Source organism: Hydra vulgaris, chromosome 06 (assembly GCF_038396675.1).
Source record: "Hydra vulgaris chromosome 06, alternate assembly HydraT2T_AEP".
Taxonomy (NCBI): Eukaryota; Metazoa; Cnidaria; class Hydrozoa; order Anthoathecata; family Hydridae; genus Hydra; species Hydra vulgaris.
This window is the reverse complement of record NC_088925.1, coordinates 40,110,163-40,136,634: the sequence shown is the minus strand read 5'-3', so window position 1 is coordinate 40,136,634 and position 26,472 is coordinate 40,110,163. Positions and strand designations below refer to the sequence as shown.

The 26,472-nt window shown below is 26.1% G+C and overlaps 1 protein-coding gene and 1 long non-coding RNA gene across 2 annotated transcripts; one reads left to right on the top strand and one right to left on the bottom strand.

The window, feature by feature from the left end:
- The first annotated feature begins 768 nt into the window (after positions 1–768).
- On the top strand, positions 769–6,931 carry LOC101235288 (uncharacterized). Its single transcript, XM_065800135.1, has 4 exons — positions 769–858; positions 1,083–1,213; positions 5,346–5,648; positions 6,053–6,931. Exons 1-4 carry the CDS (start codon positions 809–811, stop codon positions 6,802–6,804), a joined length of 1,236 nt encoding a protein of 411 aa, XP_065656207.1. The 5' UTR covers positions 769–808; the 3' UTR covers positions 6,805–6,931.
- A 1,737-nt stretch (positions 6,932–8,668) lies between these two features.
- On the bottom strand, positions 8,669–10,379 carry LOC136081850 (uncharacterized). The gene is made up of 2 exons (XR_010639184.1): positions 10,005–10,379; positions 8,669–9,898 (listed from the first exon to the last, which is right to left on the bottom strand). It is a non-coding gene; the product is annotated as an uncharacterized LOC136081850 (long non-coding RNA).
- Positions 10,380–26,472: the final 16,093 nt, after the last annotated feature.

The window sequence follows — 26,472 nt, the reverse complement described above, 5'->3', positions numbered from 1 at the left end:
GATTAAAAAGGCTTGATTTGAGAGTTATCTTCATACTAAAATTAAACAATAACTAAATTTTTTTTTGTTGATTTAAAGTCTTGTTTAGAAACAAAATCTTTTAACACTTAAATCCTTGCTTTGAGCTCTTCAATCTTTACTTTGAGCTCTTCAATCTTTAAATTTTCTGTTTCAATAATGTAACAGTTGAACCTTTTACTATTGAGTGACGCAGCAATTGAGCTACGTCATTATTTTTTGTTAACGGTTTAGATTACCGAATTAGACAACTAATTTCGAGAAGTTACTGAAAAATAAATTAAAAAAAAAAAAATTAGATCTTTTTATATAATGAGTTTATTGTTCAAATTTAAAAGAATACTATCTAGGGACAGAGTGTAGCTATTTTTTATTCAATTACATTTTCTTGTTTTGGATACTTAAACCGTTTTTCAAACAACGTTTCAAAAATTAGGATATGAGATAAAAATAAATTTCTTTCAAAATGTTAATATAATTATTTATTAAACTATTTTTTGAAAGGATTTTTAAAATAGCTTATGATAAAACATTTTTTAATAACGAGAAAAATTCAAAACAACTATTAGTAGCTTCCAAGCACTATTCAAACCAAAACGTTTCACAAATAACAGAGTTACACTGCTAGCGCAGTAAGCTTCCCATTCATAGCTCGTTAGAAGAGTAAACTTTAGCTCAGTATGAAGCAGGTTACATCTATTCAACTTGTTCAATTAATTGTTTTAAATGTTTCGATTGCTTTAATTATTTACCAATTTAAAATGTTTTACGGAGAGTAATCACATTATTGATGTGTAACTTCATACGTTCGTTATTCAGAAAAGGTTGTGAAGAAATGAGGTAAACAGTTGCTTTATAACTTTTAACTAATTTCTAAGTGTGACAAAATTTTATTTTCAAAAATGCTGTTCAGCATTTTTTCTTTTTTTGATAATTACTTTTAATTTTATATTTCAAAATCAACATATTAAAACTAGTTGACGTGATGAAAAAGTAATTCAAAATTACTCGCATTACCGCGTATATATTAATTTCCGGAAAGAAATTTTTTTTTTTTTAAATAGTAATAGCGCGTCAGTGTCTCACTTATCACACGAAAGATCGGAATACGAGCAACAAAAGAATCTTGAAGCTAACTCGAGAATACCTAAATGTGCACGATGCAGAAACCATGGAGTAGATTACGAGCTTAAGGGTAATTTATACTTTAATGTTAGAGTTTAAAATAGATAGATAAAGTGTAAAAAAGAAAGAAATAATATCTTGAGTTTAAAATTATTATCATAAAATTATTAAACCTTAAAATTATTGGGCATATTTTATAAATTTAAAAAAATAAAAAAAAATTCAGTTACTAATTTACTACTAATTTATTCGGTTCAAAATCATAAAAAAAATAAAAATTCGGTATTTAATCTTAATTTTTTTAAAATTAATCTTTTCTATATTTCAAAGAAATTTCAAAATGTTTTGCTTGTTATTATCAAAACACTTCTGTTTGTTTTTATCAAACACTTTGTTTGTTATTATCAAAGTGATAAATTCTGGCTTGGTGATAATATTACGGCATGTTAATAACTACTAAGCGCAATATATTAACGAAATATTATCTATGTATCAATTATATTCCTCCACCTAATTCAAATCAGGCAATGAGAAACTTTAAACAACAAGCTTAATACTTAATAATATTTTGAATAAGAAACTTAAGACAGCTCATTTATGAATTTAAACAAGTTACTTTACTTAGAGCATTGAAATCGTGATAACTTGATAATCCTTTTCTTTCTGCCACCTATCTTACCCAGTGGGCACAGGACGTAAAAAAGACGTCTTTTAAACGTCTTTTAAACGTTTTAAACGTCTTTTGAACGTTCAAAAGACGTCTTATTTAGGTCCTGTGCCCACTGGGTAGGTAACGCTAGAACTCGATATGTTGGAATCGAAATTAAAAAACTATTTCAATAATAACTTACAATACCAATGTCATAGCCGACATCATCTACCTTTTTGTCTTTTTTTAATTACGAATACAAAAACTAGTATTGTATATTGTTACTAGTATGATATATTGTATATCGTAAGAATAATTTTCTTACGAAACTCCGATGGGATACTTATTAAAAATATACAAGAAAAAAATTTGTTAAAAATACTATTCCGTAATGCTCTGTAAAACGACCATCATTCTATATATATATATATATATATATATATATATATATATATATATATATATATATATATATATATATATATATATATATATATATATATATATATATATATATATATATATATGTATATATATATATGTATATATATATATATGTATATATATATATGTATATATATATATATATATATATATATATATATATATATATATATATATATATACATGTATATATATATAAATAAAATGTTGTTTTTGGGACACACACATATATATATATATATATGTATATATATATATATATATACATGTATATATATATAAATAAAATGTTGTTTTTGGGACATATATATATATATATGTATATATATATATATATATATATATATATATATATATATATATATATATATATATATATATATATATATATATATATATATATAAAGTTAGATAAGTGTTTTTACTAATTTATATATATATATATATATATATATATATATATATATATATATATATATATATATATATATATATATATATATATATATATATATATATATATATATATATATATATATATATATATATATATATATATATATATATATATATATATATATGTATTAGGGTGTCCCAAAAAACACCATTTTTGAAAAATATATGAATACACCCCCTTAATGTGTTCTATATAATAAAAAAATACTGGTTTTAAAATTTTTTTGAATAAAAAATATTTTTAGGGGCCCCCAAGCTCCTTAAAAATCAGATGGGTCCATGATATTAAAAAAAAAAAGTTTTTCAAAAGTATGTCTTGTTAGGTCTCAAAAGAAGCGAAAATATATAAAAACTTTAAAAATAATCATCATTTTATAAAAAAATTATTATTTTAGATTTTAGTGAACAGAAAATGAAGTTTTTTAACTGAAAACAAAAAATAGAGAATTTAACAAGATTTTTTTAATTATAATATCTTTTAGCTATGTTTTTTAATAAAATAATGATTAATATAAAAATTTAAAAAAAATTCTGCTTCTTTTGAGACCCAACATGATATAACTTTTGAAGAACTAACTTTTTAATAATTGTAGGGACCCATGTGATGGTTAAGGGTCTTGGGGGACCCCTAAAAATATTTTTTATTCAAAAAATTTTTAAAACCAGTGTTTTTTTATTATATAGAACACATTAAGGGGTGTCTGCATATATTTTTCAAAAATGTTGTTTTTTGGGACACCCTAATACATATATATATATATATATATATATATATATATATATATATATATATATATATATATATATATATATATATATATATATATATATAAATTAGTAAAAACACTTATCTAACTTTTATCTTCTACAGCATGTTTCGCCATCAGTAGGCTCATCAGGAGGCTTCCTGATGAGCTTACTGATGGCGAAATATGCTGTAGAAGATAAAAGTTAGATAAGTGTTTTTACTAATTTATTATTGCTCTGTTCTTTAAGAACATTGAGCACTTTATTTGAAGAATACACTGACATAATTTATTTTATATATTTATTTTATATATATGTATATATATGTATATATATATATATATATATATATATATATATATATATATATATATATATATATATATATATATATATATATATATACACAACATCATAAGAAAAACGTAGCTTGTTCAATAAACTTTAAAATTTGTATAAAACGAAAAAATAACTTAATTTTAGTTACTTTAAACAGAATATAAAATAAATAAAATTTTTAATTTTTCTAATTCTTTTTATTTTGTCTTCTTTTTATTTTGTCTTCTGTAACGCCTTCTAGAAGGAAATCAAGGATATTAATGTTTATAAACGAACCAGTGGAAGTTTTGACAGGCAAAGACACGTTTTATGTGATAGTCGATGCCATTGTTGCTGATTTCAGTAAAAAAAAAAATTTAGAAAGTGATCTGCGTTGTTTGTTTTTATGTTGTGATATCAACAGCCATGTTACAGCAGAGTTAATGATATCATAGTTAAACTTTATTTGATGATGTTAATAACAAACTATTTGATAGATGGATATACTGGTGACTATTTAATAAATGGATATACGGGTAACGTATATCCATTTGTTAAATAATTCGTGATTGACACCAGTTGAATAAAGTATAACTAATGATTTTACTGACTCTGCCGTAACAGGGCTGCTGATATCACAACGGAAAAACGATTGACGTCAATCGATTTCTGAATAGGCTCAAACCAGCAACGATCCTTTTTATTTTTGGCTCAAATCCCAATGGGCATGCGTCATCCGGGTTTATGAACGTCTGAACGTGCGTGATTGTTGCGTGAACGTTGCTGACCCATTGTGCACGCGTCGTCCCCCAGACGACGCGTGCACAATGGGTCAGCAACAATTGACTGACTATTACATAAACGTATTCTTTACTGTCAAAATTTCCGCTGGTTTGTTACTGCCATCTGCTTTGCTTTTTAGACACTCGTAACAAGTATTCTTTTTTAAAACAACTACTATCGACAAAAACAGGTAAAGCAGTTACTCCACAAAAGATGATAAACATAATGTATCAATATAAACAGCAGTCGATAACAATGAATCAGGAAAGATTGTCGAGTTTAACTTTTTTGAACTTTGATCAGAAATATTCACAAGCCTTGAATTTCAAGATATCATTGATTCCTTCTCTACTCTAAAAGCACGACAGAAAAACTTTTTCAACAATGTGATGTGCCAGCCGAAATAATTTAACTACAATAAAATAAAATAAAAACAAACTTCAAGCTAACTGCATATTACAGTTTTATTTTATTTTCATTTTCATTAAGATATATTATGTATTTTTTTATTTAACTAATTTTAGTCTAACTGTAACTACTTTTTGGGTCGGTTAGAGGGCCTACTTTAGTTTTATTCTGCTATTTTGCGCCAGACTTACATAATATCGATCCAGCACTATAAGTTATACAGGACTTGGTGGTGAGATCTATACAATCTTTAAGTAATTGCTCAATCAAATTTTATAATATGTATACTCTATGATATTGAAAAAAATTGTTATGATATAAATATACATACATTTCATTAACATATGTATTCATAAATATTTTGGAATATTTAATAAATACTTTTTTGAACATTTAGGACATAAAGAAAAATGCAAGTTTAAAGATTGCGTCTGTCGATCCTGTTTAGTTGTGCTAGAGAGACAAAAAGTGACTGCTGCTAGAGTTGCCCACCTGCGTCACCAAAGAAAGGTGGCAGAAAGAAAAGGATTATCAAGTTATCACGATTTCAATGCTCTAACAGAAGAAGAAGAGTATGTGCTTAGTCAAAACTATGAAACAAGAAATGAAGAAAAGCGAACTTACGTGCGCGAGAAAAAGCAATTCAATCACGATAGTTATGACCGAGTAAGCATGATTGAAAAACAAAAAAAACACGAAGGTAAAAGCAACTCGCACAGATTAAAGTTGTAAAAGTTTTATTTTTGTTATAATTATTTTGAAATTATTGACTTAATTTCCTGTTATCTAATATGGAGACGACTGATTTTTAAGTTTATTTTTAAAAAAGCAATTTAATTTAAGAATTAATTCGAAAAAAATAATACTGTATCAGTATACATTAAGGATCTGTATTATATAGCACTTTATTTTTTATAGTAATATATAGAGGCGATTTTACGGGTGTGTGTATGGGGGAGGGGGTGAAACACCCCTTTAAAGAAGGTGACCCCTTCTTTAAAGGGGTGTTTTATTTTATTTTTAGAATCACCTTTGGCCACTGGTAATATATAATATTTTATTAAATTTAAAACAATACTTATATATAATACCTCTTTTTTTTAGATAAAAACTCAAAAAAAGATTTTGAGGATACGCCAAATAGAGACTTTGAAAAAAGTTTAAGTCGGGAAACTGAGGGAAACTCAAACAGAGACTTTGAAGAAAGATTTTATCGCCCTGAAGAAACAACGAGATCTTTATCGTCTTTACATTCTTCAAGTAATACAGTGACCTTATTTAAAAAAGCGCACAATGCATATTCTAGTTTCTACGAACGGAAACGCAACCATTATAGAGAACATTCTCCCTATTATGATTATAGACACAGAGATTATTCTCGTCCAATCTCACCAAATGTTTGCAATGAAAAAATGCAAAGTACCAATAGAAAATATTTTGAACATTACAAAGATAAACCTACAACAGAACCATATTCATCATATATTGACCTAGATAAAAAATACAACCAATATAACCAATCAACTAATTCTCGTTTAAATATTCCATCCACACTAATTAATCAAATTTTATATTCTGACATTAAGGTTCGGCCACGACAATACGAGAGCAAAAGTTTAAGAGTGCTATACGTTATGTTTCCTGAGATCGACGAAGAAACTATCAGAGAAGTACTTCGTAAGTGTGAATACGACATTCAAAACGCTGTTGATCATCTTCTTAGAAATCATCGAATCCAAGTAACCTCCAACGAGTTTGAACATAGTTTGTCTAAAAACAATAACGCATTTAAAAAGTATTTTTCGACTCCCCGTGCAGATGTTAAGGAGGTGCGAAATCAGTTACTAGATAAATAAAATGTATTTAAAAGTAATTTTAAAATTTCTTATAAAAGGCATCTTTAAAACCAAATCTATACATTTTATAGCCCAAAATTTTTAATGTAGCTTTTTTTTCTTAGGGTAGCACTATTTTTCTTTTTCCAAAATAACAACATTGGTCATTGACTAAAAATTCTTCAGTGGTTAAACTTACTACATTTAAAAATTTTACTTTTTTTATATGATAAAAGCGTTTGTTTACATTTACACTGCTATAAAAATATTAAGTTCGGACAAGCAGTGCAAACTTTAGTTAATTCTTTTTTATGTCAGAATTAAACTTTTTTATTTTACTTTTAACTGAAGCTCTTATAAGTGTAGTGTTTTTAAAGTGTTACCAAAAATGGTCTGAAAGCGTTGATTTTATTTTTCGGTGTAGCCAGAATAACCAAACAACAAGTTTAACCAAAATATTAACAATTCTGATTAAAAAACATTAAATAACAAAAACTATGAATTTGTAAACTCCTTTTAGATTAACCACAAGACATTAAAAGTTGAAGCTACAGGTAGCGCATGTATTATGCCTCGGAATAGTCAATTAACTTACGATTATTTGTACATATCTTACTTAAACAACGAAATTAAAACTACTTAACATTTTTAATAACATTTAATGAAGTCATTCTTTTTCTTAATTTTTTTAAGATTGTTTCAATTTGCATGATATTAAAATTTCTTAACAAAAGATGCTTTCCATGATTGCGTATATGTTAAAATAATATAGTTTATTAAATAACAAAAATGTTAATGTATAATCGAAATATTTCTGAAATTATTTATGAAAGACATAAAAAGAAATATGCAAACATAACAATAAATGCAAATCTGGATTAAGATACCCAAAAAAAATAATTTGTTGATTACTTTGTGGATCATTTTCCTGGCCTCACGTTAACCGGTGAGACCCGGAGTTCGCTCTTAAATAATTCCGTCTAAAAAAAAAGAAAATGTATTTTGGAAATAGCGTATATTTAACAATTAAGGATCAATTTTACAAGTGCAATGTTATTCCAAAAAGAAATATTTAAGAAAAAGGTAGATTATTTTAGAAGATTGTGAAGAGGTATTCACTATATCATTTTATTACCAATAAACATCAAGACGAAAAAACCCTTTTTTTCTTTGAAGCAAAATAAAAGCTTGATATTAACTTTTCCTTTACTGACATAAATTAAAATGTTTAAAGAAATTACTAGGCAAAACCTTATGTTTTAAAATTTTTATTATCAATGGATTAATTTAACAAAAAGAAAATTATTATTTAAATGTCTTCTAAACGCCTTCTAAACATTCCAACGTAAGGAACGTTCAGAAGACGTATAAAAAACGTCTCTTGCACTACTAGAGGTGTCAACCAATTACAAATAAATGTTTTTTGAAAATTTATCATTATTTGACAAAATACAGGAATTTGTTTTCCTTTTATTTGTTATTGCAGAAATATTTAAAGAATAGATTTAAATAATAGATTTTTAAAGCAACAGTACAGTAGTCTGGTCAGCATTTTTAAAGTCATCTGAAAAACCTAAATTTTTTATTAAGAAACAATGACAATTATTATTGAAGTATCTTTGGTTTTTAAATAACATTGGTTTGGGATGATAACATCTATTCTTTCTTTGATCCTGGTAAGAAGTAAATATATAATCAAAACGCTATTCATGTTTCTCTTGACAACGTTATAAAGTTTGAAAAGAGAAACTAAATTATAAATTATATGAAACACTCACCTAGCAGGCTTAAAAGTAATGCCTGACTTATGCATAAGGTGACCAACTAATTTTTGTTCAAAAAGTATACACTTTGCAAGTATTTCATAGGTGAAAAAAGAAGAAAATTAGATAAAAACTTTATTTTCTTTTAAAAACATATTTTTCTTCGGAGTAGATTTTTTTTTGCTAAATGAGGATGTTCGTCTAATAATGTAGACACATCCGAACAACTTTCATTTTGCATATTAAATTTGACTGTTAAGTCGGCAGATAATGTTTTTACAGAAAGTTGCGACTTCTCACTGCTCCAATAATCATTCCCTAATGAAAGTATCCTTTCAACAGCAGCATCACTGCCTGGACTATATAAAGAAATTTCTATTAAAACTTTTAAATTTTCATGTGGGATATGTTCTACTCTGAAATACCGAAAGATTTCTACTTATCTTTTGTCAAGTTCTATTTCCTCATCGTTTCATTTTTTCAATTTTTCTTCATTTAAATATAAATTTACTCTTCGAATTTCTTTAAAGAGAAAATTGTCATTAATAACAATATCTTGATGGCATTTGATATAATGTGAGCATTACAACCAATTCCCAAAATATTTCGTTTCAGAAGATCTTGTAATTTTGTGTACACATTATTGACACCGTTACGGGTGCGTCCTCCAAAATTAGTATTTGTGTTATCAGCCGAGAGCGCCAAAATTTTCGTATTCAAATTGTTGTCTATTATAACTCGAAATAAGTGATAGGACAAAATGTCTGACGTTTCCCCTTCGATTGATTCAAAAATTTAAAATCTTAATTTGAATACCGTTCTTGATATCGAAATACTTACTAAAGTTGAATACAGTTTTATTTCATTGTGATTCGATGCGTCTGATAGAATGATACAGAATCCAGATTTTCTGATAGCATTTTCTTGCAGTATTCATTAAATACGCTGGTTACGATAGACTCACATTTTGTTCGCGTCACAAAATTTTTTTAATAGTTTAGTAGTGCAGTCCAGGCTGCGAAAACTTTGATTATAGATTGTTGTGTGAAAAGCGAAAGAAGCCTCCATAACTGCCAATTATTTTTCATTAGTTCCAAAAGTATTCCCTTTATAAAATGTTGTTAGTTTGGATGTTGACGCTGCTGTGCCATAAGACGTTTTATGTACTTTAGTTTCAATGTGTACCGTTATTGCACTACGTCCATGAATTGCAATTGAAAACTCCATATTGCAGATTGTACATTTAACCAAGGAGTCATCATTTCGATTTTTAACTACAATGAATGGAAACTCTTTTTTTAAATTTTCGTTTAAATGATTTTTCCTTATTTTGTTATCGCTCATATTTGAATCTAAAAATTATATTACATATATATTTTTTATTTTTATTTTAAATAAATATTATAATTTGAAATCATTTAAGTAAAATGAAAATGAAACTATAATACTAGTACTTACATGCAACTTCACCTTTACTAGGTAAATAAAATAATGTTTTGTTTTATTTTGCACACCTCAAATCTTAAATTAATTAAACAGAAAGGGAATTCCTATAAAACTTATGTCATCTCTTGAAAACGGTGTTAGGTCTTCGCAAATGGCGGTCGCGTTTTTTTAACGGTAAAAGAGAAAAAGAAAAGAAAAAATATTAAAGATAAAATTATGATTACAAGTAAATAATTATTTATTTTATAAACATAAATAAACTAATTTAAAGAACATACAAAAAAAAACAAAAAAAAAAAAGGAGAGTAAAAAATAAATAAAGAAAGAAAGAAGTGTCAGAAAAAGTTAACGAGAAAGAATTGAAAAAAAACACAAAAAAAAAAACTCGAATTTAAAAAAAAAAAGAACACTTAAAAAAGGGAAAAAGAAAAAGAAAGAGTAAACAAAATAATAAAGTAAATAAATAAGAAAGACTTGAAAGGAAAAAAATAATTAGCAAGTTAAGAAGAAATAAAAGAAGAAAAAATAAAAGAACAGCTAGATCGGTTGTTTTTAGATTTTAGAGAATTTTTTTTTTTTTTTTTACGATTTAAATTGTAATCATCTGCTTGTCTGTATATTTAATTCATACTAATTTTATTACTATTTATTTTTCTCATTATCTTTTTTATTCATAGCTAATTGTATTCACTTTATTTAAAATTTATTACTAATAATATATTTTTTGTTATTATTATTAAATATTTATTACTATATATTTTTATAAATAACATATTTATACTACATATTTATTATTATATATATTTTTTATTATTATTATATATTTTTTATTATTATTATATAGTTTTATTTGTTACTGTTTATATTTTTTAGGATAATATCATAATAAATATTATTTATTATTGATTTATATTATTTTAGTTTAAATATTAGTATTTTATCACTCTGTCTTTCTAGTTAAATAATATTATATATTATTGTTTATTCTTTAATGTTTGATTATATATATTGTTATTATAAACATTTATTATAACATTAACTTAAGTTTTTTTTCTTATTAAAACATATATTTAAATTGATTAACCGAAATTACGTTAATATAATAGCAATATTTATTTATTTATATTTTATTGACTTTATCTTGTTATCTTAATTGTTTAGCTTAATATTTATTAATTTATTTTAAGTACTTTATATTATAATTAGTTTAGTATTTGATTCTTTAATATAGTTACATTAAAATCTAATACATAACAATACATTAACCTTAACACTTTACTCATTCAATAAACTCTATTATGGAATGTTTTCCTTGCATTGTATGCCACAAAAATGTTGCTAAAAATCACAAATCTATTCAGTGTGACAAATGTAATTGCTGGGTACACATCAAATGCAATAACATTAGTAGCAAACAGTATTCTGATTTAATTTCTGATCCACAGACCTGGTTCTGTATTATTTGTGATCCTCAACCTAGTCCAATAAAAACACTTAATTTAAATGTTTCAACTAATTCCCCTAATCTCAATTTTTTGTTTAAATGTCTAAACAAAGTAAACAATTGTGTCTTAGATTGTAAGTTCTACAATGTTGATGATTTTAATGCCTTAGATCTTAACCTAAACCCATTAAATTTCTTACACTTAAGTATTTCCTCACTTTCTTTTCATATAGGTGAGTTAAAATCTTTAATTAGTTCCTTTAAATTACCTCCCTGTGTTATTGCTGCGTTTGAGACAAGACTGAAACAACATATACCACCCATAAGTAATGTAGAAATTGAAAATTATGTGATAGAACATACACCAACTGAGTCCAGTTGTGGTGCCCTACTTTACATTAGTTCTACTTCTATATATAAAAAGAGAGATGAACTTTTATTGTACAAAGCACATGAACTTGAATCAGTTTTTATAGAAATAATACATCCTAAAGGAAAAAATACAATCGTTGGTTGTATCTACCGTCACCCTTGCATGTCAATTCATGATTCTAATAAAAATTTTCTTAATTTATTGGAAAAACTTAAAAAAGAAAAAAATTATGAAAACTCGCCTGAAATATAATTTTTCATTAATAATATGTGTTCGAATGCTTTTTTTCCTTACATTTCATTGCCAACGAGAGTCAATGTAAATTCAAAAACTCTTATTGATAATATTTTCATTAATTTTCACTCTAACAACATTATATCAGGTAACCTAATAACTTCCATCTCAAATCATTTAGCACAATTTGTTCAAATCCCAAGTTTTTACTCCAATTATACAGTCTATTAATCTTATGATCAACAACAACTTATATATCAATAATAAAACTACTGCTAATTCATTTAATGATTATTTTTTAAATATATCAGTGAATATTTCTGAAAAAATTGAACCTTCAATTAATAAATTTAACGATTTTCTTAAAATCTCAAATTTTAACTCATTTTTCCTTTCACCTGTTACAAAAGAAGAAATTGAAACAATTATTTCCGTGATGAATGATAAGAAAAGTATTGGCCCTAATAGTCTTCCCACTTCAATTCTTAAATTATCTTCAAAATTTATATCTGAACCAATCTCTAAAATGGTTAATAACTCATTTAAAAAAGGAATTTTTCCTGATGATTTTAAGATTGCTAACATTATTCCAATTCACAAAAATGGGTCAAAGCTTGAACCATCTAATTACAGACCTATTTCTTTGTTATCCAACATCGGAAAAATATTTGAAAAAACTATGCACAATAGACTGTAGAGCTTTTTTGATACCTTTAATTGTTTTCATAAATTACAATACGGATTTAGACGTAATCATTCTACTACACATGCGCTAATTGATTTTACAGAAACTTTAAGAAGCGCCCTTGATAAGAATAAGTTTGTTTGCGGTGTTTTCCTTGACCTGCAAAAAGCATTCGACACAGTAAATCACGATGTTCTTCTTGCCAAATTACAATACTATGGTGTACGTGGAATTCCACTTAAATGGTTTAAATCCTACTTAAATAACAGACTTCAATACGTTACAGTTAAGGAAACATCTTCAATAACCAAAACTACAATTTCGGGAGTCCCACAAAGGTCAATATTGAGCCTCTGCTTTTCCTTGTATACATCAACGAACTAAACACCTGCATTAATAATTTTTTAACATACCATTTCGCCGATGACACAAACCTGTTAATTGTTGAAGATTCGCTTGAAAAAATGCAGTTAAAAACTAATAAGGCAATATTTTCTGTTATTAATTGGCTCAGAGCAAATAAAATTTCACTAAACGCTACAAAAACTAAAATAGTTGTCTTTAAAAACAAAAAACAAAAAAAGCAAGGAACAATGCACTTTTAACATTAATGGAAAAATATTAACTTCGTCAAAAACTGTGAAGTACCTTGGAGTTTGGCTGGATAAGAGTCTTTCTTTTAAGTACCATCAAACTTACTTACAGACTAAGCTAAGCCGGTCAGTTGGAATGTTAGCCAAGACCAGACATTTCGTAAATTTTGAAACACTTATGAGTATTTATCATGCCATATTTGGATTGCACCTTAGGTATGCGTGTCAGATTTGGGGTAAAAAAAAAAGTCCGGTAAACCAGCTAGTTTCACTTCAAAACAAAGCCCTTAAAATTATTCACTTTCAAAATTTCCTATTTGACAATGTTTCTCTACTGTATAAATTGTCTAAAATTCTTCGGCTTAACGACAATATTACTTATTTAAATTGTTTATTTGTATGGGATTATCTTCATGATAAACTTCCAATTTCCTTCAAGAACTTTTTCCTTCAAATACGTAACAAACATTCTCACTTCCTAAGATCCTCTTCATGCAACAATATCTTTGTAGAACATACTAGGACAATAAAATTTGGCAGCGAATCAATTAAACATCAGTGCACCAATGCTTGGAATGCCAATGCTCCCTCATTCTTTTAAAACTGAAAACTCAATTTCTCGATATAATTTTCTCAATAAATTAAAAAACCACTATTTGGATAGCTACTAGAATAATAACTTCAATAAAAGCAATATATCACTGTTAATAGTCTTATTAAAAATTCTCTCTCTTCTATATTTTATTTATTTTATCTTTTTTTTTTTTTTTTTTTTAAGAATCTTTACATATATGTACAGCTTTTTTGTCGTCCTTGCACAATGATTGAATGTGTATATGCGTATGCCTGTGTGTATATGTATGCGTGTGTGGGTATATGTATGTGTGCAAATGTGTGTATATGTGTATGTATGTGTGTTGTGTGTTAATATGTGTGTGAATGTGTATGTATATTTATGTATGTGCGTATGTAGATAAGTATAGACATATTTAAATATACCATTGTTATTATTATTACTTTTATTTTTATTAATATCATTATTTTTATTAATACCATTATTTTTATTGTTATTAATACCATTTTTATTATTATAGTTATTTTTAACGTTATTACTATTGTTTACGTTATGATTTTTAGAGCTGTTATTATTTTATTCTTATGTTATTATTCATTATTATTAGGTGTTTACGCATCATTAGTAATTATACTATTTGTAAACATCCTTGAATTGTAAAATCGTGTGATTCAGAATATATTGATTGATTGATTGATTGATCTTTGCAATGACATCGTAAATGGAGGAACTGTTTGTTTAACGGTAAAAAGCGAAAAAAAAAAGTTTTATGAAGAAAAATTAAATCAAAAAACATTTTGATAATAAAAGTTGAAAAAATAAGTGTATAAACAAGAATAAAGAATTTAAATAAATATTTAATTATTAAAGTTGAAATAAAATAATCTAAAAAAATTTTTAGAAATACAAATGAGTATAAAATTATACAAATGAGTACTTTCAGAGTTCAGGATTTAAAAAGAGTACGGTTTGTGAAAAAAGAGTACAAAACTCAGTAAATGAGTGTAGTTGGTCACCTTACTTATGCATGACATAAGTCATACATTACTTTTTTCAAAATTGTTTGAGTAAATATAAGTTCGCTGATCACTCCTTAGTTAAACTTATCTACTTACATAATAATCATAATGCTTTAGATAATAACAGTTTTACTTTTTTTCATTGATCTGTCAATAGCTTTAAAAAGCTTTTCATAAAGTAAATAAAACAGAAAATAACGCTCAGAAAATACCAAATCTTTTAATCAATAACATTTAAGGTAAAGTGGGACTATTATTATTATTTTTTTTTTTGCTGTGACAAACTATATTTGGCAAGCGACATTTCTATGTTTATAAATTGGAAACTGCACCTAAACTAATAAGAATTTAAATTAATATTATCGAAACATAATTTATTTAGTTATCTTTTGGCATAATTATTAAACTGCCTAAGAGTTAAATTTCGAAAATTCTCCCTTGTATGTTTTATGTTGTAAATATTAAAATTTACATTATAAATTATTATGTAAAAAACCATTTTAATATATATTATCCATTATGTAATGTTAAGTATTATAAAATGGGTAACATTACATAATGCTTTACATTATGTAATAGTTGACATTTAATAATTAATATGATTAGTGTTTTGAGAAACAAAATAGAGGAAACATTTGAAATATATTTTAGTACCAACCTGGAGTTACCAAATTTAGTACCAAATTAGCAGATAAAAAAAATTTTAAATTGTTTTTCATGAAATGAGTTTCAATGAAAGCATTAGAAAACTTATGCAGGAACTGGCATCAAAGTGATTTTATAGCATGTTTATTTTGAAAATTTGGTTAAATATATACTTAATGGATAAGCTGTTGCAAGAGTCATAAAAGGTTACATTTTGGTCAAAAGTCCATTGATGAATCGTACTATAAGGTTTTTAGTTAAATAAAGGAAACAAGACGTATCTAAACTTGAATGCACTTATAAAATGGTGATGCAAAATTGAATAAATAATGAAAAGTATATTAGAAAACTGATAACTAGTATTTATATCTTCTAGCAATCACAAAAATGTTAAACTTATTTGCTGCATCAGGATATTTAAAATATATCTCCAAATTATACATTTAAAGATGAGAAAATTTTCAGAAACAAATCCGCAGTTGCACCAGCCATTTTTAAATTGGTGTCACACTGCATTGATCTGCAAGGTATTGGGCTGGTACATCCTCTGGCCTTGTTATTGACCCTGATGCAAAATTTAAAATGCAATGGTGATTTGACAATAAGTAAAGAGCTTGATGAAAATGTACGCAATCTATCATAGATTGCGTACATTTTCATTAAACTCTTTGCTTGTTGCAGCTGCAGTATATGACATTAGAGTTATTAAAAAAATTAGGATTCGTCATTAGAGTTATGAAAAACAATACAGAAACAGGTATGAAGAGGTTAGTATGTAATTATGAACTAGTTAGGCTTGCTGCAATAGCAGTAGGAGAGGATGACGTTAAACTATACATTGATTCTGAGTCTCCCACAACCATAATTTTAAAATGATCTAATGCTTGATCAACAAAATATCTTGGTAAAGTAATTCTTTGTGAAAATTAAATAATTTAAATCAAATACAAATGACAATTTGTTTTAAATTAGTGGTTTTACTGCGTATGTACTTTATGGATGCCTCTTTAATTAAATTTAAAAAATTCTTCAAACATTTTTTTCTGGCTTCTTGTTGACTTTTCTTATTGATTATTGTTTGTTGATTATATTGACACTGACTCTTATCTTTAAATTTTCTACAAGTTTATCTTCAAATTTTCTACGAGTTTATCTTTAAATATTTTACAAGTTTATCTTTAAATTTTCTACAAGTTTATCTTTAAACTTTTAACTTATTTTTTTTACATTGCCTTATCGTTGTGTTAAATTTCTTGTTAAAATCAATTGATTCTTTTCTTTTTTGCACTGCAACTTTATTTTTTAAACTTTTGTTTTCGCTTAAAATAAATCCATTTAATTTTTCATCCTTTGTGCTTGATTACACGGATTACTTGAATTCTCGTGATTTGGGGAAAGAGTCTACAGAATGAATTATGCTTGATTACAAGGGGGTTAAAAGATTTGAAAAGCATGATAACGTTTTAAAATGTTAATACGGTAACAAAATGTCACACTATTAAAATTAAAAAATTATTAAATATTGTAAATTTCAAATCATAAAAATTTTATTTCAAATCATAGACAAAATTTTGATTTTACTTCAAATTTTATGATATAGAGTAGAACGTCAAAGTGGAACTAAAGAAAAGGAAAAGAATATAACCAAATGTAGACAAGTTTAAATTTATATAAAAAATAAAAGCCCTTTAAAATTATAATTTGTGATTCTACTAGGTTAGAATGACAACAGTAAAATAATAAAAAAAGGAAAAAAAGAATATAAGAAAAAACAAAATAAAATTTTCATTCAACCTGTATACTTTTTAACTATTAAAAGTGTCATTAAGTGTCCTATGATTTACATGGCAACTTTCTCAAATTTATGAGTGTCAAAATAATTACTGAGCTGGTGAAAGCTGTAAAGAGAGTCAAAAGGCACTAAAACTCACTTGATTAAAATACAATACAACTAAATACATTAGCTATTAAAATACACAAGTACAAGTTTGTCGGGAATGCCTCGCTCCAAAAAGGTCTCAAAGAATCAACTTTATTACTAAAATGGTCTTTATTATTACATTAAAAAAATTTCTGCATTTGAGATTTATAAATAATTATTTTTTTGTGAAGCATTGTTAAACTTAACTTCAAAATTAGATATAAATTTATAAAGATATCTGATTCCGTCTTGGTAACACATTTTTGAAAGGTTTGTTCATTCTGTTCTCATCATATTTAACAATCACAACCTGATAAAATACTTTATTTTATCAGGTTGTGATTGTTAAATATTTATAAATATGTAATTTCCATTTGTGTAAAACAAATACTACAGAAAGCCTCTGAACAAAACAACTTTTTTTGTTGCGGTTTTTAAGATCCTTATGTCCTTTATGTCCTTATGTCCTTTTGTCCTTATGTCCTTATGTCCTTTAAATCCTTATGGTTTTATCACAGAGCACTGGATGAGAACATTTAACTAGGAAGTTCACGTCTCCGTCTTTACCAATGCTGTTTTACTGACTCATTGCAGTCGTGACCCAGTGGTTAGAGTTCTGGCTCAGAACTTTTAGTTCTGAGCCAGAACTCTAACCACTGGGCCACGGCTGCAATGAGTCAGTAGAATTGATAAATAAAAATTAATGAATGTTGTGTCATATTAAAAAAATTTTGAGACCACATCACAAGTTGATCAAATAAATTTTGCATCTTAAACAAAAATGTCAAGTCAGGTTAAGTGGTCAACACAAATCCTGGAAACATATATGCTAGTTAATAAATAGTCAAAAAAGATTTGGTTCCAAGTTTAGTACTTGTTGCTTTCACCCAATGCAATCCTTCAACTGTTGTGGGTTTCGAGACAAAATTTAAATCTGGTTACACTTGAACTTGACAAGATCATTGTAACTGTATAAATCAACAATAGCATCTCACACAAATGAAACTGTTAGTAAGAAATTGGTTGGTTTTTTGGAAATGCGTGGAATATATTTAATAAAAATTTTACTTAGTATTGAAAGAAATACAGAAAAGTATAAAATAAAACATCTTATTTTATAACTTATGGTTTCGTTAAAATTTTTACAACTGGATACTCATTCAACAATAAACCTACTTTACAAAAAAGGTGTTATATCATAGCATCACTATTAAGATATACAAAGTTTACAAACCTATTACCAGCACCAACATTTAAATAAGGATTGCATATTAGAGTATAACTTTACCGAGATTTCTTTTATTAAGTCTCACCTGTCTCAGTTCTATTTTATTTATAATACTAATATTTATTTATAATTATTTACTACTTTTATTTATAATACTACTTTTATATACTCAGTTATTAAGACATTTAAAAATATTAAAATAAAACATATTTACGGTTATATATCTTACATTTTTGAGGAGGAAATCAGAAAACTAGTTTTGTAATTTTTTTTTGCATAAAATACAGTAAAATGATATTTTAAAAACTATTTTTCTTGTTGAACTTACTAATTTTTAAAGGAGTTAAAAACGGTCATCAATTAAGCTGTTCCAAAAAGTACATTTGGATATCTAAGCAACAAACACAAGCAAATTGCATTATTTTATTTTCCAACAGCCAAAAACTTTGTTTATTTGTCATTTATTTGAAGATTGGATTCCAACAAAACATTCTGTCTTAGGTGTAACATTATTGTTTTATTTTGAAGATCAATATAAAACTAGAGATGATAAATGCACCCTTAATTGGCTTATGAAATATGTTTCTTCCAGATATTCTTGTAAAATTTCGAACACGCACAAAAAAGATGCTCTTATTAAAAGAGTTCTGGAATTATAAGAGTTCAATCCTAAATATTAGATACTGAAGGAACCGAAGAACCTGTTTGATTTAAATGATCGTTCGAATTATAGAAGTTCGAGTTGTGTTGGATTTATTGAACCATATTATAAATGACTTTTTCCAACTATATTTGAATCAATAACAGTTCATACCAACCTGAATGTGTATTTGCAATACAAAGGGACATCGCTACCATTTCCAAGAAGTTTGTCAAAGAACATAATGCAAAACTTGATACTAATGAGAGATGATTTGATATGCATTACATGTAAGATATACTTTTTTGCAGGCGTGTAAACTATTACTTAAGTAATTACATTTACCATCAATACTTTTGATAAACAAGGTTTAACAATAAACGATCCTTACAATGGTGATCCTTAAAAGCTTCAAAACTTTATGTGAAAAAGGAAAATATTTCTTATGATTGTATTATGATGGTCGACAAAATGTATTTTCAAAAAGCAGCACTATCAGGGAGGAAAGTATATTGGCGTTGACGAAGTTAACTTGTATTAAGGAATAATTGAATTCATAAAAAAATATAAAATAATAATATAAAAAGATATTCCCCTTATATTTTTCAATTTATTTTTCAAGCCATTTCATAATTATAATAATCACAAAAGTAGTTAATAACCCTGAAAACCTAATATATCCTGAATTCACCATGTGTGGTATAGTGATAGACAACCATCCCATTACTGTTACTGTGTTCTCATAATATTCAATTCTAAATCAAAATATAATAAAAACCCACAAATTTATGGAAAGAAAAAAAGACTTATTTGTTTAATGATAATGAGCATAAAAAACTTTAAAAATAACCTCATAAATGGAAAATAATTGATTGTCCATTAGAATGGTTTATGCAAGATTTACCATGGTGATAATGGACTAAAAGGTAAACTTCAAAAAGATCCTAAACTTACATATGAATTATGTAAGTTTAGGATCTTTAACACCCTAAGTTAATTTTAAAAATGTGTCACTAACATTAGCACTTATACATGCAACTATAATGGCGGCTTCAAAAAGCTATAGTAGAACTCAAAAAGATGTTTCAAACTTAAACTATTTTTATAACTTGGTGGACAATTGCTAACTCTAAGCAAAGATTTTGACATAATCTTATTGGCAATATTATTGTAAAAGGAGACAAGAAATGACATTTTACCAAGCTTTAGATTTGATCGATTAGTAGTCTCTTTTGCATGCATTCAAACTCACAACTCAAACAGAATCAGCATTTGCCTTCACTCTACGCGCATATGCAGAGCTTGTTGAGAAGCTCCATAATGACTGATTCGATAATATGATGACAGTTCGTTTACAGTAACCAATTTAAGAGATGTTTCTTAAATTACTGGCAAATGAGTAGGAGCAGATTTCTTGTAAGTTTGAGACAAGTTTTAAACTTCTGGAAAGAAAATCTACTGTTAGTCTTGACTGGATTAATCTTCAACTACTATTAGTCTACGACCAGATATCCATAATTAACTATACTTGATATACTGTTTGGGAGTACTTAATCCGAAAAATTTAAAATCAATAACAAGTTTATGCTCTATTAATGACAAGCTTAATAGGATAATTTCTGCTTTTCTCATTCTGTTAGAAGATCTCTAAAATTGTCAATACAGGACACATTTTGCTCTTCTAATAACTAAGACTCTCATATGGGAGGCCTTAAGTGCAAGTTTTCCCAATATATAAAGTAAAGAGCTTCTAGGAATGTTTAGTGATGCCAAAGAAAGATCATCTAATGCAACAATTTGTTATACTTTATGCAACTTAAGATAAAAATAAAATAACTTGAGATTATCTTGTTCATATATCTAGAAAAAATGTAGTTTTGTAGTTTTTTCAAATAGTCATAAAAAAAAAGCAGATCACAAAAAAGCAGTTTTGCAATGTTAAAAGATGGATAAAAGAAAAAAAGATAAGTTTGAATAAGAATGGTTGTACTATCTTTTTTAAAAGCTTGGTATTTATTTAAATTGTCTACCAAGCAACTTAATAATTTAGATGACACAATGTCAAATAGAATTGTTGGATGAAGCTAATAATGGTATTATACTAAGTACTCTAACTCTAATGTGGGAGAAAAAACTTAATAAAAGAAAACAAGAACGAAGACTCTTCCATTAAAGAAAATTCAAATTATGCCTTTTAAAGGTCAAAAACTAAATACATGTTGTGGAAGCTTTTTATTCAGCAATTTATTTATTTTTTTCAAAAAAATTTTTGTATTTAAAATTTTTATTTTTCATTTTTTGAGGTGGAGGAGGGGACAGGAGGGTTTAGAAACACACACCCTTCTTCCCCCCCCCCCCATCCCTCCTTCACCCACAAGTCAATATAAACACTAATATTACATGTAAATTTTTGTAAAACATAATTTTGATTGTATGTATTTTAAACATTATACTAACTTTACTTGTTTTATTATATAAATTATATAAATTTAAACTTATTTAAAAGGAGGAAACATTTTTGATACTAGAGTGTGTTAAACCATTATCACCTCATCCTCCTCCAATTCCAAAATACACAACTCATATTTGTTTATAATCTGCAATTTAATTTAATATCAAAGACATGTAATAAATAAATAAACGTTTTAAAAGAAAAAAAGAAAAAGAAATATCTGTAACAAAATAAGTAAAAAAGTAATGAAAATAGAAGTTAAAAAAAGACGTTAATGAATGAAATATATAAAAAGAATGACAAAGAAAGAAAAAAAAAACTATTTAAACATCGGAACAACGATCGGCAAATCAACATTTTTATTATTTTTTCATATATTTCTTTAGTTTTTTTTCATATATTTCTTTAGTTTTCTTTCATATATTTCTTTAGTTTTCTTTCATATATTTCGTAGAAGTATTTATTTTATTTTTTATTTATTTTTCTTCAGTTTTTTAGCGTATATAGTTTTACTTATTATTTTTTGTTAGTCATTTATATATTTTTTTTAGTTATTATTTATTTTTAATGATATATAATTTTTTTTATACAGTTATTTATTTGTTTTTATTTTCATTTTAGCTATTTATTACACATGTTTTATTCTACCGTGTATTATTATTATTTTTAATCTTAAGTTTGTTTTTTTTTTGTTTTGTTTTTTGCCAAAGCTAATTTTTTGTTTTGTTTATAATGTTTGTTGTAACTTTTGTTTTGCTTTGATTTTCTCAGTGTTTTACTGTTTATATTGTATTTATTTATTTGGTCATAATATTTGCAATATATTTTGATTATTATATTATAACAACTATGATTATATTAATATACTTACTAAATCTTTGTAATTTTTTTAGCAATAGTCGTTTTTATGCTATATGCTAGTTTATTTTTATGCTAGTTATTACGTTTTGTCAGTTTATTACTGTTTGTAACTGTAACTTTGTAAGTAAAAACGATTGCTGTATGAAAAGTAATACCGATTTATTTAAATTATTATAATTACTTTATTATTATAACATCTATCTTAAGAATAAGTGAAATTGCCGGAACTTGTGGATTTGTTAATAAAGCGTTTTTTGTGTAAGATTTTGCTAGACAAGTTAATAGTATGTTCAATTACGTCAAAAAAAGTAATCAAAACTAAGTGTTTGAAGGATTTTTTAGGTAATACGCCTAAAATTCATTTCATATTCACTTGAAATATTTCGGTTTTTACAAACTATTATTACATTTTTTTTTTTGGAATATAGGGGTTTATATAAATCCCTTCTTAAAAATATATAGTTAGTTGAAATCCACCCAATATTTTTGCTTTATTTGCATTTTAAAAAGTATGTTATTGTTTCACTTATTATTTTTTTAAAGCAAATTTTTATCGCTTTAAAATCTTCTCTTTTTTTTCAACCACTAATTATGCAGAAAGGTGAAAGAAAAGAAAACAATGCAATTACGAATCAATTGTTAGTCGCTAAAACATTCTACAAAGAAGCCGTCTAACGCAAACAACCGCCATCAATTTTTTGTTATTTATTTTCAGTTAAAGTATTGAAACATTACTATAGCAGCGGCCAAAAATAAAAGATCGTGGGTCACGTCTGATCTTGGATCCACATTTATGTTATTTATTTATATTATGTAATAATAAACATTTTTTGTTTCTATATATATATATTATTTTTAATGATAATAATTTTGTATTAAAAAACTATTGCCCTTGGTATTAAGATTTAAGAGAATGGTTTAACTCAAAAATGTAACCTTGCTGCGTTATTGAGTTGATGGCTTTTTTGAGTGGCACTATTTTATTGCTAATACTTTTTTTCTCAGACAAAATGAATATTAAAGAAATATTTTTTTGTTTAAAAGTGTACAACTTCTTTTTAATAGACTATTTTTATAGGTACAAAAATATTAGGTGTTACTTAAGTAGCCACTGATACCGAGGTTTGGGTAAAAATATGGCATACGAGGTTTGCCGTTTTTTTATCCAATTAACCCAATGGACACAAAAATGTCCCAAATATTTCTAATTCGACATCTCGAAGGTCATTTTAGTTTAATAATTTATAGGCTTACAACTATCTTTACTGTAATAACATGTTTTACAAATTTTATGATATGACATTTAAAAAGTTGTACTTTGAATGAACTATTATACGCAACTGTTAAAACTTCGCATAAAAATATTTTTTTTTATTGAAAATACGTTATTTTAAAATATAAAATTGTTATCAAACGTTGAATTTGCAATTAAACTTTATTTGTAAACTGTCAACAAACTGTGACTGCTTTAACAATGGCAAAAAGAACACATTAAGATAATCGAATTTGCAAGTTACGTGTTATGACTGGTTTTGCAAGTAAATTTTTATATTCTGAATCTCACATTTTAAGAGAACCTAATAAATACAGGCTGCTTTTTAGAAGAAACTGCAACAGTAATGCAAAAGCAAAGCATAAATAGAATAAAGAGAAGTTCAATGCTGCAGCAGAGACCATAGCAGGACATACATATAAATGGGTATAAGTTATTAAACAAAAGTATAACATGTGATAGTGCATACAATAGTTGGATTGTCTGTGATTTTACTAACATTAATACATGCAAATGGTTGATGATAAAATAAGGTCACATTTACAAACTTCTTTGTTAATATTGCATACAAGTTTGTGTTATACAAATAATATCAAAATGACTGGAGCAAAAGTAGTGAAATACAAAAGGCCGGGTGAATAAAAAAAAGCAACAGCTTTTAATCAGCGTTTTTGGAGTAATTGGTGATTTTAAATATTATGATTTAGCGTTGTTAGGTTAAATACGAAAAGAGAACAATATAACTGATACTTAAAATTAAAAGAAAATTTTAATTATATCTTATCAGAATTTTTTGAAAAAAAAAAAGGTATATTAATAAATACCATGCACATGCTATAACATATTAAGATAGAAGTGCTATTAAGTGTATGACATATTAAGATAGAAGTGTATAACATTAATATAGAAGTGCTATTTAAGCACTACTTTGCAGCAAACATAAAGAACAGAGAAAGTTAGCTGCAAAGCCAATACTCTCAATAAAGAATTTAAACTCTGGAAATTCTACTATTTTTTACTTTATGCTGATAGATTTTATTATCATCCTTGCTTTTCCGATCTGGAGAATGAAAAAGCACGGATGATAGTAAACTCTACCAGCGGCAGTTAAAGAGTGGAGGAAAGATTGGTTATTCGATGGTCAAATAAGACCCTTTTGGAATTAATCTGCCTAAACAAAATCATCCGAAACAAAAATAGTTCAAGCCTCTGTCCAATCACAACCTTCAAAAACAGAATTTTCGGATTTTGAAATCTCAACTTCTTTACCTGAGTCCAATATTATCTTCTACGTCATCTTCTCCTAAATGCAAACCGAAATACCAAAGAGCAACCACTAAAACAGCGGGTTTACTAGTAATAAGTTATATTTCTAGTTAAATTTTTACGAATAAAGCACATGATGTTCTTGTGCCCATTGCTCATTGCTATAAGTTATATTTCTACAAATGAAGCATATGATGTTCGTGTAGCCATTGCTCAGTGACCTTATTATTAGTCTAAAAATATATATATGTATATTAAATATAAATATATATTTTTTATAAAGCTCTGAAGAAATTAATAAAATAAAATAAATTTGGTTAATACAAAAAATAAACGTAAACATACCTTTACAAAAATGTAAAAGCTAGTGTAGTTTAGATGGGATAAACAAGTCTAAGTAAAAAACAAAATAAAAAACAAAAAGCATTTCTAGTTTACTAATCTCCTGTGTCAAATAAAGATAATGAGAGTTTTTTTGAATGCCGACACTGAAATACAATTTCGTTTTTTTTTTTGTTTAGTAGGTTTTTAACATTATGTGATAAAAATTTTTGTAGTGACAAAGGTGGTATATAGTTGTTGTTAGATTGTAAAGATAGCAACGTTTGCTAATTTTCCATTTTATAGTAGGGTTTATGTTTTGGTCATTCAAGCTCTACATTTTCTCAGAGAGTTCTGAGTCGTTTCTATACTTAACTGATGCATATCATTTGAGATGGTTTGCGTATCTTATTTTAAATGGTGTATGATAATGCCAAAATATACTTTTTTTATTATTTTTGCAAATTGACAAGTTTGAAGTTTGAAATTAAAATTCATAAATAAATATTCTAGAAACAGATATGAAAAAATGTTAAAACAGATTAATATTTAATTTGTTCAATTTTTTCCTAAAACTTATGACTCACGCGTCTTATGCTGATTTTAAACAAAACAAAATTTTAACTATCATCGAACTTACAAACAAATGAATTGTTGAAATGAATCTATATATAAATATAAATATATATATATATATATATATATGTAAAAAAATTCCTTGAAAAATAAATTTTATTATAATTTTTCTGGAAAAAATAAACTTTCTTAATATCTTAGTTTTTTTAATAAATTTTCTTAATAAAAAATATCTTAATAATGTTACAGTTAGATATTTTATCGTAGTAGTTTAAATATAATATAGTAGTTTAAAAGTTTGCGTGATCAAAAAACCTAATTTATTTTCAGTATTATCTTTTCTTTAACGACGAAGTTGGCTCTCATTTGAGCCTG

What these genes read in the sequence shown, in the direction of transcription:
- LOC101235288 (XM_065800135.1), top strand. Translation starts at nt 809, where the DNA reads ATGTGTAACTTCATACGTTCGTTATTCAGAAAAGGTTGTGAAGAAATG. An exon ending in AAAGGTTGTGAAGAAATGAG is followed by an intron (nt 859 to 1,082) that starts GTAAACAGTTGC and finishes TTTTTTAAATAG; the next exon opens with TAATAGCGCGTCAGTGTCTC. An exon ending in AAAACAAAAAAAACACGAAG is followed by an intron (nt 5,649 to 6,052) that starts GTAAAAGCAACT and finishes TCTTTTTTTTAG; the next exon opens with ATAAAAACTCAAAAAAAGAT.